Genomic DNA, 14,218 nt, shown 5'->3' on the forward strand with positions numbered 1-14,218 from the left:
TGTATTTCAAATGTCATTCAAAAATTAAAAAAACCATGAAAATTGATAACGATAAAAAAGAAAATATTTTTTTTTTCAAAAATATTATTTCATATTGAGTAATTACATTTAAATTATGTAAAAAAATATTTTCAAAAGATTAAATACTTTTGAAGTGATGGATCAAGGAAACAGTTTTAATCGTCAAAATATATGCGATAAAATCAAAAAAATATGGAAATTACCCTTCAGCCAGATAATAAATGACATCGATGACATCGTCATGAGTAATCATAGATATAGGATGATGAATATCTGCACGACTTATAATATTTCTACCTCATCCCCGCATGATATAAATATAAACCTTCTAAGAGCACAGATAATAATAATAATATGTTGTAAATTAATATTATCACTCATAGTCTCATCCACAAAAAATACCACGACCCACCTCCTCCCTCACAATGTTATAGTTTTGATATTGCTTTGGACTATGCATATTCCATATCTCTATTATCTATATGCGCGTGAAATTGTCCCACAAACATTCAATTATACTGTGTAGTCACACGTTTTCAAGGGTGTACCCATATAGCCTCACCAGTTGTGGCGTAGACGACGACGAACGGCCCAGGGGAGGGGATCGGTGGCGACGATGACCGGACCGCGCGCGAGCGCTCCGACCTGCCTGTGCCGGTCCATCTACGGCGGCGGCGGCGACGGTCACAAACGTTTCACGCGGTCCGACAGCAACAGACGTCACGAACACGCATCTATCATCTCGTCCGCACCGGCGAGCCCTTCCCCCGCCCTACACACGACTCGGTTTGTTGTACGCGTTTCGACAATCGTCCTGTCCGACGACAGACGTCGTTTGCTGTCTCGTCGGTAAGTGCACACGGGAAACGATCTACATCGGTAACCTACAAATAAGGGAAGTTTTCGCGAACGCACGGAGTGTCGCTCTTCAACGCGCACGAAACGACACGTTCGTCATGACAACGTGCAGAAGTTTGCCGACTCGCAGCCACGCGGCCCGTGGAAGACGTCGTTGACAGGTGCTCAAAGTCTTCGATCGCCCTCCGCCGCGGGTGAGCGTCCGTTTCGGGTACAGCCGCCGTCGCCACTACAGCCACTGAGGCCCCTCGTCGGCGCGGGATCGCGCCTCCCCGACACCTGTACCGCTAAGCGATGGCCCGACCCGGCGTGGTGGCGCCCCTCATCCAGTTGCTGCTGTGCGCGGCCGCTCTGCGACCCGCCGTGGTGATGGTCAACGGCCAGGACGCAGACTCACTGGCCAGCAGCTTTTTCTCAGGTACACATATTATTGTCAAGTTTAACCCTATAACCTAATGATATACACACAATCGTCGGGTCGGTACACAAAAATAATAATAGTTATTAATTATTATTATTATTGACAGTTCACACGATAATAATTTTACTAAATATTGATGTTTTTAAATATTTTGAAACAATATAGGTACCTAATATAAAGATTAGTATTGGTAAAAATGATTTATAATATTTTTATATCTGTAGCGCGTATGTCACGTCATATTAGATATTATGTTGGTGCTCGTGTCTTACAGCAATATTCCGTTTAGCGTCTATAGGTATGACTATAATATTACTGTCGACAATACCGGCCCGGGACCACTGTTTAGATGCAGAGTCACACGGCCCTGCTGTCCCATTGTCCACTGTAATGAAACCACACTGCGGTGTAGGGCTCACACTTTTTGTTATTAGTTCAATGCAACAAAATTCTATGGGACGTTTCACCTCGCACACAAATCGTTACCTATTCTAGTCACGCCATTAGATTATAGTTTATTATTATTATTATTATTATTATTGTGACCCGCTACCTACCATTATTGGGCTATAAGGAGTTTTACAGTTGTATGTTTATAATAATACATTAATCGATATTAGAAATAAGATTTTTTTTTTTAAAAAAAACGAATAAATAAAAATGACATGTTATAGCACTGTGTTAGGTATATAAATGATTATCATAATTATTTGTGTAATAGTTTTGAGTAAATTATGAAATTTATAATTGATTGGGGTTATGAACGAATTTATTGGGGGTAGAGTTGAAGATATTTGGTCCAGAAGGCTGCATTTTATTTTTAAGTTTTTAAAAGTGTGGCATTCAGTTATTATGGGTTATACTGTAGAGAGTAAGGTGAACTTTTCATGAAAACCACATAATTGTAAGTGTTTGTCGAATGTATTGTTAATGAGAATGGATTAAAAAAAAATTCCAAAACATAGTAGAGCGAGTAGGGTGGTTTTAAATCAATCAATTTGAGTTTACGCAATAGGTACGTTTTCACGATTCTCATAAAATCATTAAACCGTTATTATCGATCGAACCAATGGTAATCAGCGTTCAAATCGCTGGAAAATAATAGTCATATTATAGGGGACATATAAAAACGTTTCTTTCGATTTGCGGTGTCGAAGAAACTAACTACCGATACCTAACCTTAGGGCGATCCATTTAAGTGCCCACGCACTCATTGTTTTGAAAAAACATTACATTTCTTAAATTTTTTCATCGTCGACATTTTTTTTTAACTTTTTAACTTTTTTTATTGACAATATACATTTTTTTTATATTACGTAACAGAATATTTCGATAAACTAAAATCAAAATTCAAACGAGTGATTCATTGATAGCTATGGATATTAATTGATCGTCTGAACTTTTTCGTAATAATGACGGTAGATACTTAAACGGATCGCCTTGTATACAATGATTGTATTGTGTCGACGCGTAGAAGAATCCGGAAGGATATATACGGTGAAATGTTTGTGAAAACGGAGAGGGGAGGTACTCTCCACCGGTGGCGGGATTCAATAGCACCGACACCGATACAATATATTAATATGATATCTTCATCATCATCATTATCATATCATATACGACCGGAAGAGATAGTGACGACGACGACGACGACGACGACGACGCGAACATATAATATCATCGCCGGAACGAGGACACGCACGACCGACGACCACTGCGACGACACGCGAAGACGGCGGCGGCGGCGTAGGTCTAACGGTATCTGGCGTGCCGGCGCAAAACAATCGGCGTGCGCGAGTTTACGGCGGCGTGTTTCATAAAGAAAGCGTTTGACCCCGATCAGCCGCCGCCGCCGTACAAGTTCTCGTCCTCATCGTCATCGTCGTATATAATATAAGCACACGTACCTAAATTTAATACAATAATTATAGTTTCACGCCCACTTTACGAGTATTATTATATTCATGCCCAGAGTGTGACGATCGCGATGACGACGGTCTATTATTATTATTATTTCTGCTATTATCGTTGTCGGCGCGGTGTGGCCGATCCGCCGCGGTGGGGTGGTGTCTCGGTACTCGCGCGCGACCTTGCCGGTTACTGAACCCGCGAGACGATCAGCGAAATCTTCGCCGCCACCGCCCGAAATCGTCTTGTCCTAGTCCGGCAGGACAACACTCCTCTCGTCACGATGACCATAATAATATGATACATTATTATTATTATAACCGAGTAACGCTGCGCGTATAACGGACTTTTTGAAGTTATGGAGAAAAAAATTCACAATTTTACCGCGATCCCCAAATCTTTTGAATAATTAATAATAATGACGTCGTGGAGATGGCTTAGCACGTGACATTGACATATTTAATTTCCAAAAATGCTTGTATGATGTTTGTTTTAAATATATCTTCCAAATTATTGATATATCATCTATCTAAATTAGAGAAAAATTTAAACGAAAAATACAAAAATCATCGGACAACGTGGTGGCGGAACATTTGTCGTTAAGGCTATATCGATTGTTACATTGGAAAGTTCATAAAACTCCACTTATTAACTGTTTATTATTATTATATATTATTATTATTATTATTATTATTATTGTAGTAGCGTCCTCGAATGAGGACAACGCCGCGCCATTCATTAAATTCTTCTACATTTTCATTTAAAATCGTTATTTTATATCATAAATTATAATGCTATATATGCATGGATATATGTTCACACGTGTGTGTGTTTTTAGCTGGGTTCCATGACCAGGCAGTTTTTAAGTGTACAAAATATTATACTACTTGTGTGTTTCAAATTATGAAGATGTTAATTTTGAAACCTGTTCCTCAGACGAAACCAGTTTCCGTTATGTTTTCAAGGTGTTACACCAAAGTACGATTTGATTCACAAAACCCTCCGTATACCTATCGATATATTAATAATATGAAAGATTATTGTGTTATAGAACCGTGCGTACCTACGTATTTAATATAAATATATACGTATTAACACGTGCACGTGGTTATCGTGTTACCGTATATTATTATAATTATTAAAATTCGTTCGATTGGTCGTTTTTCACGTGGTTCGACAAAGAATGTTCATTACCTAGGGCTTGGATTTCGTAGAAAAATAAATTGTTAAAAAAGAATTGCCCAAAAAATTATCTATTTAATTTAAACTTTAAAAATGCAACAGTAAAAAGAAATGAATTACCTATATAAATTATTTAAATTTAAATGTGTTGTCATATTATATGATATAGTCTTTAGATAAAGACATTCTCAATATAACTTAGGTAGTTGGGTGCTGTTATATTATTAAACATTGAAAATGATCTTTCTACATCTACTGATGAATATTTTATATAAACAAATTAAAATATTTTAAACTGTATATATATGTATATATATTATATAGATAATGCATCAAACATCTAAATGTATAACTGTATACAACTATCTATAAATTAACATTAATGTTAGATGCAGTGCCTTTATATGTGTTATGAACATATATATATTGTATATATAACATTTTGAAGTGCTTTTCATCCATTATTCTTTGAAAAACCTGACATTGACTACTAAACATGTCAATTTTGCCTATTTCTGGCGATCATAATATGTAATAAGGTAACATAGCTAATATAATATAATCAAAGAAATAAATTACATTGTCTTGAAAATTATTCGAAAATGACACAAAAATTAAAAACAATTTAGCTATTATGTAGTTCGAGGAAAAAAGCAAAATAAAGTTTACTTTACTTAGTATACGTACATAGTAAGAATGATACGAAACGAATTTATGTATATAAAAATTACATTTTAATCACACTCTCTGCTTGCAAAATAATATTTTAGCTACAAAATCCAAGGCTATCACTATAACTTATAGCGAACTTTTCGACTCCGCGAACCCTGCAGTCTCATAATATTACAGTGTTATCGCGCAGCTGGCAGCAACTACGCCTACCTACGTATGATTATCACGCGAAGAGGCAAACATCGTTTGTATATTATAATACCACGGTATAAATTGCATACTATAGGAGTATTATCGCGGGAATGCCGTTGCCGAGACTAAACCATAATATTATTATAATATTATGGCAAACCACGACGGCTGCCGATAAAGCGTGGCCGGCCGGCACTAAGTTTCTATACGCGTATAGATCACGAGCCGGCACCAAGATCTATAATTGTATAGATCACGGGCCGGCACTTCCTATGACACACACACACACACCATCATCACCACCACCACCGCCACCACCACTACCTCTATCACCATCGCATAGATACCGTTACGGGAACGTGCGATCTACGCAGGACCGTTATATGCATGCCATGGCCACTCATACAATGGACCGGGAAAATATATACTTTGGCGTGTGACCCGAATACCTACTTATATTTTATTATTATTCCTATTATTATTATTGTTATTGGACAAAAAGTTTTGTGATCATTGTAACTACGCTATATTATTGTAGCTATCTTTTCGCTGTTGTTTTGGATGTTTCGATCTTGAGTAGAAGGTCCGCCAGTGGACATCATAATGAATTATGCATCTAACCGTGCGAGCCCTCTCCCGCTCGACAAAAACGACCTCTTTGGTTGCATCCCAACTATAATCTTTTACTTTTGGATTAATATTCTTTTATCCAAAATGTAAACACCAAATACACTACATATTAATGTAACTGGGCTTTCCGTTCGTTTAACTATAATAAAATAAATAAATAAATACCATTTCCTACCCCGTGGGTTCTTCTATCAATTAAACTCTCGTACAATGCATTATAGTACAAGTCCCAGTGATATTAAACACGTCAAATTCATTATTCACTATAGCTTCCATAATAATATAATATTATTATTATTTATGATTTACCATGGATTTTGTTGGGCGCAGGTTTGCTGGACACCATCACCAGTACGGCGGACAGCAAGGACTGCCCGGGCGTTTGCGTGCACACGTTGGCCACGCTCATATGCTACGAGGTGCTGGAGAACGTCAAGTGTCCCAGCCCGACGATGCGGTGCTGCGTGGAACCTCCTCCGCTGCCGGCCAACGGCACGGCGGCCGCCGTTAACAAGGTGGTCCAAACCACCCCGACTGCGGGGTCCAGCGCCCGGCCGCAAGCGGTGAGTGAAATGCTTGTTTGCCACTGTATCATCATGACTATATTATTATAAGAATGGTGTTAGCTGGTTGCGCTTGAAATGTTTTCGTGAATAATGTTGTATATTATGTTAGGCACCGTGACTATCGCGCCGTCGAATATTTTCACGACAATATTATTATGTGTATAAAGATTGTATTATTAAAGTTCTAATGGTTAAGTACCTATCTATCTGCTATATCGTACCGATCAACGAGCGAGTAGGATTGTTATTTTGTGTTGTATCTTGTATGATACAAGATAAAAGATAAGCCAACGCTGTACGTCACCGAGATATAGAATTAAAAGTAAAATTTTCACCATCGAATTCCTTTTTTTTTACTTTCAATAAAATACACAACAGTGCAATCCACTACCTATATTATTTTTATTTCATTTACCGAAAATATTCACCACTGCAATAAATTTACATGGCATAGGTACATATTATATTTATCCCTTAAAATATATTTTCACTGGTGTAATATTGACATTTTTCGCCGGAATTGAATACTAATAACCGCGGATTGTATTGTAATTATACAAAAGTTGACTATTCTTAGCGTATATCCAAGTCCGGAAAAAGAGTTGACCACACTGATCTCACTCATCACTGGGAAAAATTAAACTATTATTGATAAAACTGTTATGATTTTGTTTTCACTCAGGTCTCCTCTAGCAGCCAACAGCAGAGGCCGGCCGTCAATTCTTCGTCCGCGGACAATCCTGGTAAGAAGGTAAACTGAAATAGTAAACGGGCAATTTTTTGACACGGGAACGTGTACTCACGCTTTAAAGAGAAACGACTAACAAGACTAGTACAACGACTCGGTGATAAGATTTTAATCAAAATGAGCAATATTAATTGATTTTGGGTTCCTATATTACAATGTGTATTGTACATATTATTGTGTTTTTTTTTATAGTACTCAGTGGTACGGACTAAACACTCACTTTTTTCTGATTTAGAGAGCAGTTTTCCAGTAGTTTTGTTTAATATTTAATTTTTTTTTCGAGCTCTATGCTCGGAACACATGGTTATACAGTTGTTTATTAATTTAATATTATTATTTACTTGACATTTTAACTGTATAGACCCGAGAAACTAATAGATCATTCGTAATAACGTTAGTAAGAAAATTCATACACCAATTTCAACTATGTTTTCACGGTACCAAAAAAAATATCCCAAAAATAGCTTTTCATAAGAATTTAAAAAGAACACTTGTTAGAATTTATATGTAGCGAATCTGTGTTACAAGCGATTAGGTTAGGTGTCCTTTTATAACAATATCGTCATATAATGGTTATCGTATGATTTCATCTCGAAGGCATCGTGTGTCCGGGAGTGTGCGTGGCCGAGAGGATAGCCGACTACTGTGAAGCCGTTCTGAACGTGACGGAGATGTGCAAGACGGGTCTGCGGTGTTGCGTGTCCAAGGATGCGTTCGCCGGCGCCGAACACCTGGTCGTGCTGGACAGGAACTCGACCAGGATCAGCCTGAACAACGCACCACACCGGCCGCCACCACCGTCGTCCACCACGACAACGGCGGCGACGACGACAGCGGCCGCGGACACCTCGGCGGCCGCGCCCCCGCCGCCAGTGGGCAGCAAACAATGTCGCGGCGAGTGCGTTAGCGGGCTGTTTGCGCTGTTCTGCGACGACGTAGACGCCGAAGCGTACTGTCCGGGCGACGACAGCAGTTGTTGCGTCACCGCGCCCGCCGACGGACAGTCGGGCCAGCAGCAGCAGCCTCCGCCGCCACCACCGCGTCCCACCCAGCCGTCCAAACAATCGTCGTCCAAGCAACCACCGGCCACCACCACGGGCCGGCCGTTACCCAAGTGCCCAGGCTTCTGTCTGCTCAACCTGATGGCCGCGTTCTGCGAACGGCCGTCCGTGCTGGTATCATACACGTCCACGTGTAAACAAGGTTCGGTGTGCTGCGACAACACCAAGGCGGCCGCACCGTCGACCGCGCACGCCACGCAAAAACCCAAACCCCGGCCGCCCGCGCCGACCACCACCACGGTGGCCACACCACCCGCACCGCCTGACGGCCGGCCAGAGTGCCCGGGATCGTGCATCGTCCCTTACTTGTCGTTCACATGTTTCAGTAAGTATTTTTTTATATAAGTCAGCTTCATACTGCTTCGGGTCGTGTTGGGTTTCGTTTACCTAACCTAACCTAACCTATACAGTATACATATAGGTAACAAAATATACTTTTATAATCGTCGATATTTCCCTCTATATAGTTACTTAAAAAAACACATATTTTTAAAATTCACGTGAAGTAACTGGTTTTTTGTTGGTCTTAAGGAAATGCTGAAATGACAGACGTATTCAAATGCCGAAAACCAGGGACGCAGTGTTGCGCTTCGAAAACACAAATTCGCGAAGTCGTTGAACAGAAGACTGGTGTCGTCAACTACGGGGCCAATCCACCGCAATCCACGCCGCAAACCTACGGTGGGTTTACGCACAGAAACGACACTGTACCGCCGTTTAGGCCGCACGTGCCGAGTTCGTTGCAAGTGTACACCCCGTCACCAGGTCAGTTAAGATGTATAACTTCAATACTGTATTACAAAGTTTTTCACGAAGATAGTAATAATATTATAATATAGGTAAAAGTCACTAAAAAGTTTCGCGTGACCCACTAGATTGAAAGTTTATACCACCAAACGGTCTACATGAATAGTGTACGCCCATGATTTTACTGAAATCATTTGTTTGATTTTTTAGTGAATATTGTTCACAAAGCATAAAGTCTTCAAAAGTCTTAGACAAATATTGGTCATTTTTTGGTAGATAGAGATTCACGAGCACAGTCTTTTTTTTGAAATTGTATCAAATTCTAAAGAATCCTACCCAATCTACTCACGTGTATCCAATCACAACTACAGTTTTTTTATCTATAATTTTATTACCTACATGTTTAATGTATATTTAAAAAAATGTGTGATACACAGTAAGACGTAATAGAGAAAGGAAATGTTGCCCCAAAGTTCTCCAACTATTTTCCATACAAAATAAATGTAATCGTTTGCTTAAAATTATATGAAATGTATTAAATTGAACACCCCTACTTACTAAAAACAATTAATAATATTTAAAAATGTATATAAGCCAAGTTAAGAAAGCAACTTGGTCATTAAAATCGGGAATTTAAAAAACATTATTTTAAATAGTTATAAATATATTTATGAATCTATAACTATTAGTACAAAAATATAAATCAGTTGTAAAATTGTTTGCGTACAAAATATTTCAAACTCAACTTTGTAACATAAGTAAACTACTATTCCTATACGTACTACTTACAACTTACTTACATAACGTTAATACTTATACGTGTCGAGCCTTAACTGTAAAATATAAATTACAATTAATGTTTTCCTGACAATCTTCTATAAGCTATAAGCCATAAGTATTTACATTAAAATGTTTTTATTTAATTTATTTTAATGGTACTACATGCACCTAATTTTTAGTAAATTATTGTAATGGACATGGGACATCTCGCACACGTCAAACCGGCTTCACCGTAATGGCTGTGCAGGTTAAGAATTAAAATTATTACTTAAGGAACCTAGTTCAAAGTGGGGTACCTTGTGGGTACATAATGACGTGAACACGTGGTTGCTAGGATACACATGAAAATCGAAGATTCTGATTTCTAGATGAAATGTAGAATAAAATGTACGATTAATAATATAATTTATTTTTAGATTAAATAAGAATACAGCTACCAATGCCCAATTAAATCGTTTAACACTGTCGCCATGCATTTGAGATTGCGCGTGTTAATAGGTCATACGGTTGTCGGGTTGTGTTATCGTTTCATTTTTTTTTTTATAGGCATGCGCATCGTTTGATACAATAAAATATTACATACGGAAACCTATAACATTGATACAATAATAAAGATGGAATGCGATAAAGTTATCGTGTTGTATACCAAATTCTCAACGATTTAAAAGCAAAAAACAAAAATAAAAATCAGGAAGTACGCCAATTTTTTTTAACAATCCTAATAGGTAATAGAGCATTCGTACGTTTTCCCGGGGTAGGTGCCGCGAGTTTTACTCCGACTAGATTTTTGAAACGCGATAGTGTAGTTGTATAGTACTCTACAGTCTACTTATCTAATATTGTATCGACGTAATATAAATTGATCTTTAATTAAAGTATTGTATAATACGCGCAATGCATATTATACGCGAGTTTGCTCCCAATGAGTCAAGTGCCGGACATATTAATGACATAAAATTTTTCTAATTATTTTATTATTTTTGTAATTATTACGTATTTTTTCTCAGTCGATTATTCGGCGAATCCTACAGTGTCCACGTTGACCACGTCAAATCCTGTACCTGCCAAACCGTCGACGTACAGCAAGTACGTGTGCGGCGTAAAGGGAACGTCTAGGACGAGGACGTCGAGAGTAGTCGGCGGTGAAGACGCTGACGCGGCCGAGTGGTGTTGGCAAGTGGCGTTGATCAACTCCTTAAACCAATATCTGTGCGGAGGAGCATTGATCGGCACTCAATGGGTGTTAACTGCTGCGCATTGCGTTACAAAGTGAGTGGTTCTACTTGATCTACATCAGTGGTTCATAACTGTATCATGACTATAGTGGTAGGTACTTGTTAATGCGATCGTGAGATGGACGAAATACATTAAAATAAAAAAAGCATTTAGCCACACAAATTACAGAATATAATCCAATAATAGTGCCTACGGTTAATTATATTAAATTATTAAAAAACATAATAATTTTTATGTATTTTTTTTTATTATTATTATAATTACCTATTTAAGAAGATAATGGACTGGACATGTGTGCTATAGAAGACATTAAAACTTTTAACAATGTTCTTTTCTTCGTCAAATGTATTTTCCAAGCTTTCGAGGAGTATCATTTTAATTTTTAACACATAGATATTTATTGTTTTAAACACTTAAGTCCTGTTTAAACCCATATTTTGAACTAATAATCTTCATCCGAATAATGCAATATTCTTTTAAAATTATTATTACAAAATATATTTAATGCATAATGTGTTTTAAAAATATTATGTATAGATAACGGTAAAATTCTAGATGATATGTAACTGCTAGTACTGACACGGGATTTATAACGGTTACAAGCTAGTTCGGGATACAATAACGTGGGAACTAGTATTATGGTATACAGAAAAATGTATCAATTACAGTTAAATAACAATATTGTAATTTATTGCAAGATGTTAATTACATAAAAAAATATACACCAATTATAAGTTACGTCTGTGTTTAAATTGCACTATCTCAATTACTACTGTCCTATTCCTAACTGTGTATTATTAGTGTAATACGTAACGCGTTTTAAAACAACATTCCAATTTATTTTAAAGTAGGTATACCCATATTATTTTTTTACGTGCAACTGAAATATATTTATTTATTTTTTAACTGTTACCTGAATTACTCTAAGACATATAATATGTATGGTTTTTTCTATTATTTCAACAACACAATTTATTAATACACAATTTCACGAGATTAACATTGGTCTATAGTTTTAATTTCAAAACTATATTTCTCATAGCATACTATTAGCCTAGTGTAAAATTCGTCGTCACCAACTTAAATCGACAATGAATGTAACGTTTACGCCGCTTGATTTTTCAGCATTGTGAGGTCCGGTGACGCGATCTACGTGCGCGTGGGCGACCATGACCTGACCCGAAAGTACGGGAGCCCGGGTGCACAGACACTCAGGGTGGCCACCACGTACATCCACCACAACCACAATTCGCAGACGTTGGACAACGACATCGCCCTGCTCAAGCTCCACGGTCAGGCCGAGCTCAAAGATGGCGTGTGCCTGGTGTGCCTGCCAGCAAGGGGCGTCAGCCACGCGGCCGGAAAACGATGCACGGTCACCGGATACGGATATATGGGCGAAGCAGGCCCGATCCCGTTGCGCATCCGCGAGGCCGAGATCCCGGTGGTCAGCGACACGGAGTGCATTCGTAAGATAAACGCGGTCACCGAGAAGATATTCATACTTCCGGCCAGCAGCTTTTGCGCCGGTGGTGAGGCCGGAAACGATGCCTGTCAGGTGAGCTGCGTGGATTTTGATCCGGCTGGTTGTATATTATAATACTATACCAATTAGAACTGTGAATTCAATACAATATATAGCGCAAAAAATGCATTTTGAATCCCAAAAAATGCACTTAAAATTCCAATAAAAGCATTGAAATATGCATTTTATATTTAGAAAAATGTCAAAAAATCGCAATTTTTAAAAATATAAAAATGTCAAACCTGCACAGTACACATGGATACTCTAAGGCGTTGGATTTGTGAATCTACAAATACGCACTTACATAATATTATATATGACTAAAACTAAGGATTTAATGTATTATTTTTTTTATTAATGCTAACATTTCGATTATAGGGAGATGGTGGTGGACCCCTTGTGTGCCAAGACGACGGATTTTTCGAATTGGCTGGATTGGTGTCTTGGGGCTTTGGATGCGGCAGAATAGACGTACCAGGTGTATACGTTAAGGTTTCGTCGTTTATTGGTTGGATCAATCAAATTATAAGTGTAAACAATTTGTAATTTTAAACATTCAAACGTTAGTTTACATTAGTTCAAATTAAAGTCGAACATTGTTTAAATTAGGTTAAATTCATCAATAATTTTATTATTTATTATTTATTTTGTATATAAACCCTAAAAATTATTTTTATTTTATAAAATGACATAAAATAATATATTATATACATTCTTGTATAATCATAATATTTACGCAATTTGTAAATATAAAATAAAACCGTAATTTGCGTATTAAGTAAGTATAAAATTGACATCGGTGACGTATTGTGCCTAACACAAATATTTTGCCAATATTAATTATTAGCTGTAAAAAAATATTGGTCCGTTAAAAAATATATGTTCAAAAAATTACATTTATCACAAATCATTTTTATTATATCTATTAATGTTTTATATTAAAATAAATAAATCATTGAATTAGATATGTTGAATTTAAAAATGAGTAATAATTTTATATAATTATATGTTTTATACATTAAGAGATATTAAGTTGAAACTGAATTTTTTATTTCTATCAAGAATTTATAAAAACAAATATATTACTGCATTTATTGAAAAGTATAAAAAGTGTTAATTAATGCATTTTAAACTAAGTATAAGTATTATAGTAAAATTAAAATGTTGATGTTCAAAGTAGGTTTTTACATGGTAAAAAATTAAAATGTACGGTTCTATAAAATAATACACAGAGTCATATTGCTATTGAAATAATGAAATAACATTTATTTAAATGTCATGCAACGAATTAAACAATATTATTGTTTATTAGCTACTCGCAAGGGCTTATAGAAATGTCATCAGTGTGGTTGTGAGTGTGGGGAGAGGGGAACGAAGTGTATTTGAATTTTTAGATGAATTTAAAATGTCGTTGAACGTTAATATATTTTTTAGGTATGGTTGGAAAGAGATTGCCCTCCCTGCCACCCTTGGCTACGCCCTTCCATACTCGTAATTCGATTTCCTATTATCTGTATTTGGCGTTTTATATTTTGAATTACATGATGTTTAAAAACGTTTCTATTATTGTAACTAAAATATAAAATACTCATTATAGCATTATATGAATTTACATGATATACTATCCATATTTAGAGTTTGTTTTAAGTTATTGTATTTAAATTTAAAACT

At 36.9% G+C, this 14,218-nt stretch overlaps 1 protein-coding gene across 1 annotated transcript; it reads left to right on the forward strand.

Annotated features, from left to right (window-relative positions):
* The first annotated feature begins 685 nt into the window (after positions 1-685).
* Positions 686-13,657, forward strand: LOC132945843 (protein masquerade). The gene is made up of 8 exons (XM_061015633.1): positions 686-1,297; positions 6,215-6,447; positions 7,133-7,193; positions 7,796-8,584; positions 8,791-9,024; positions 10,794-11,055; positions 12,148-12,580; positions 12,926-13,657. Exons 1-8 carry the CDS (start codon positions 1,174-1,176, stop codon positions 13,091-13,093), a joined length of 2,304 nt encoding a protein of 767 aa, XP_060871616.1. The 5' UTR covers positions 686-1,173; the 3' UTR covers positions 13,094-13,657.
* Positions 13,658-14,218: the final 561 nt, after the last annotated feature.

The sequence above is a fragment of the Metopolophium dirhodum genome, chromosome 5 (assembly GCF_019925205.1).
Source record: "Metopolophium dirhodum isolate CAU chromosome 5, ASM1992520v1, whole genome shotgun sequence".
NCBI classification, from domain to species: domain Eukaryota; kingdom Metazoa; phylum Arthropoda; class Insecta; order Hemiptera; family Aphididae; genus Metopolophium; species Metopolophium dirhodum.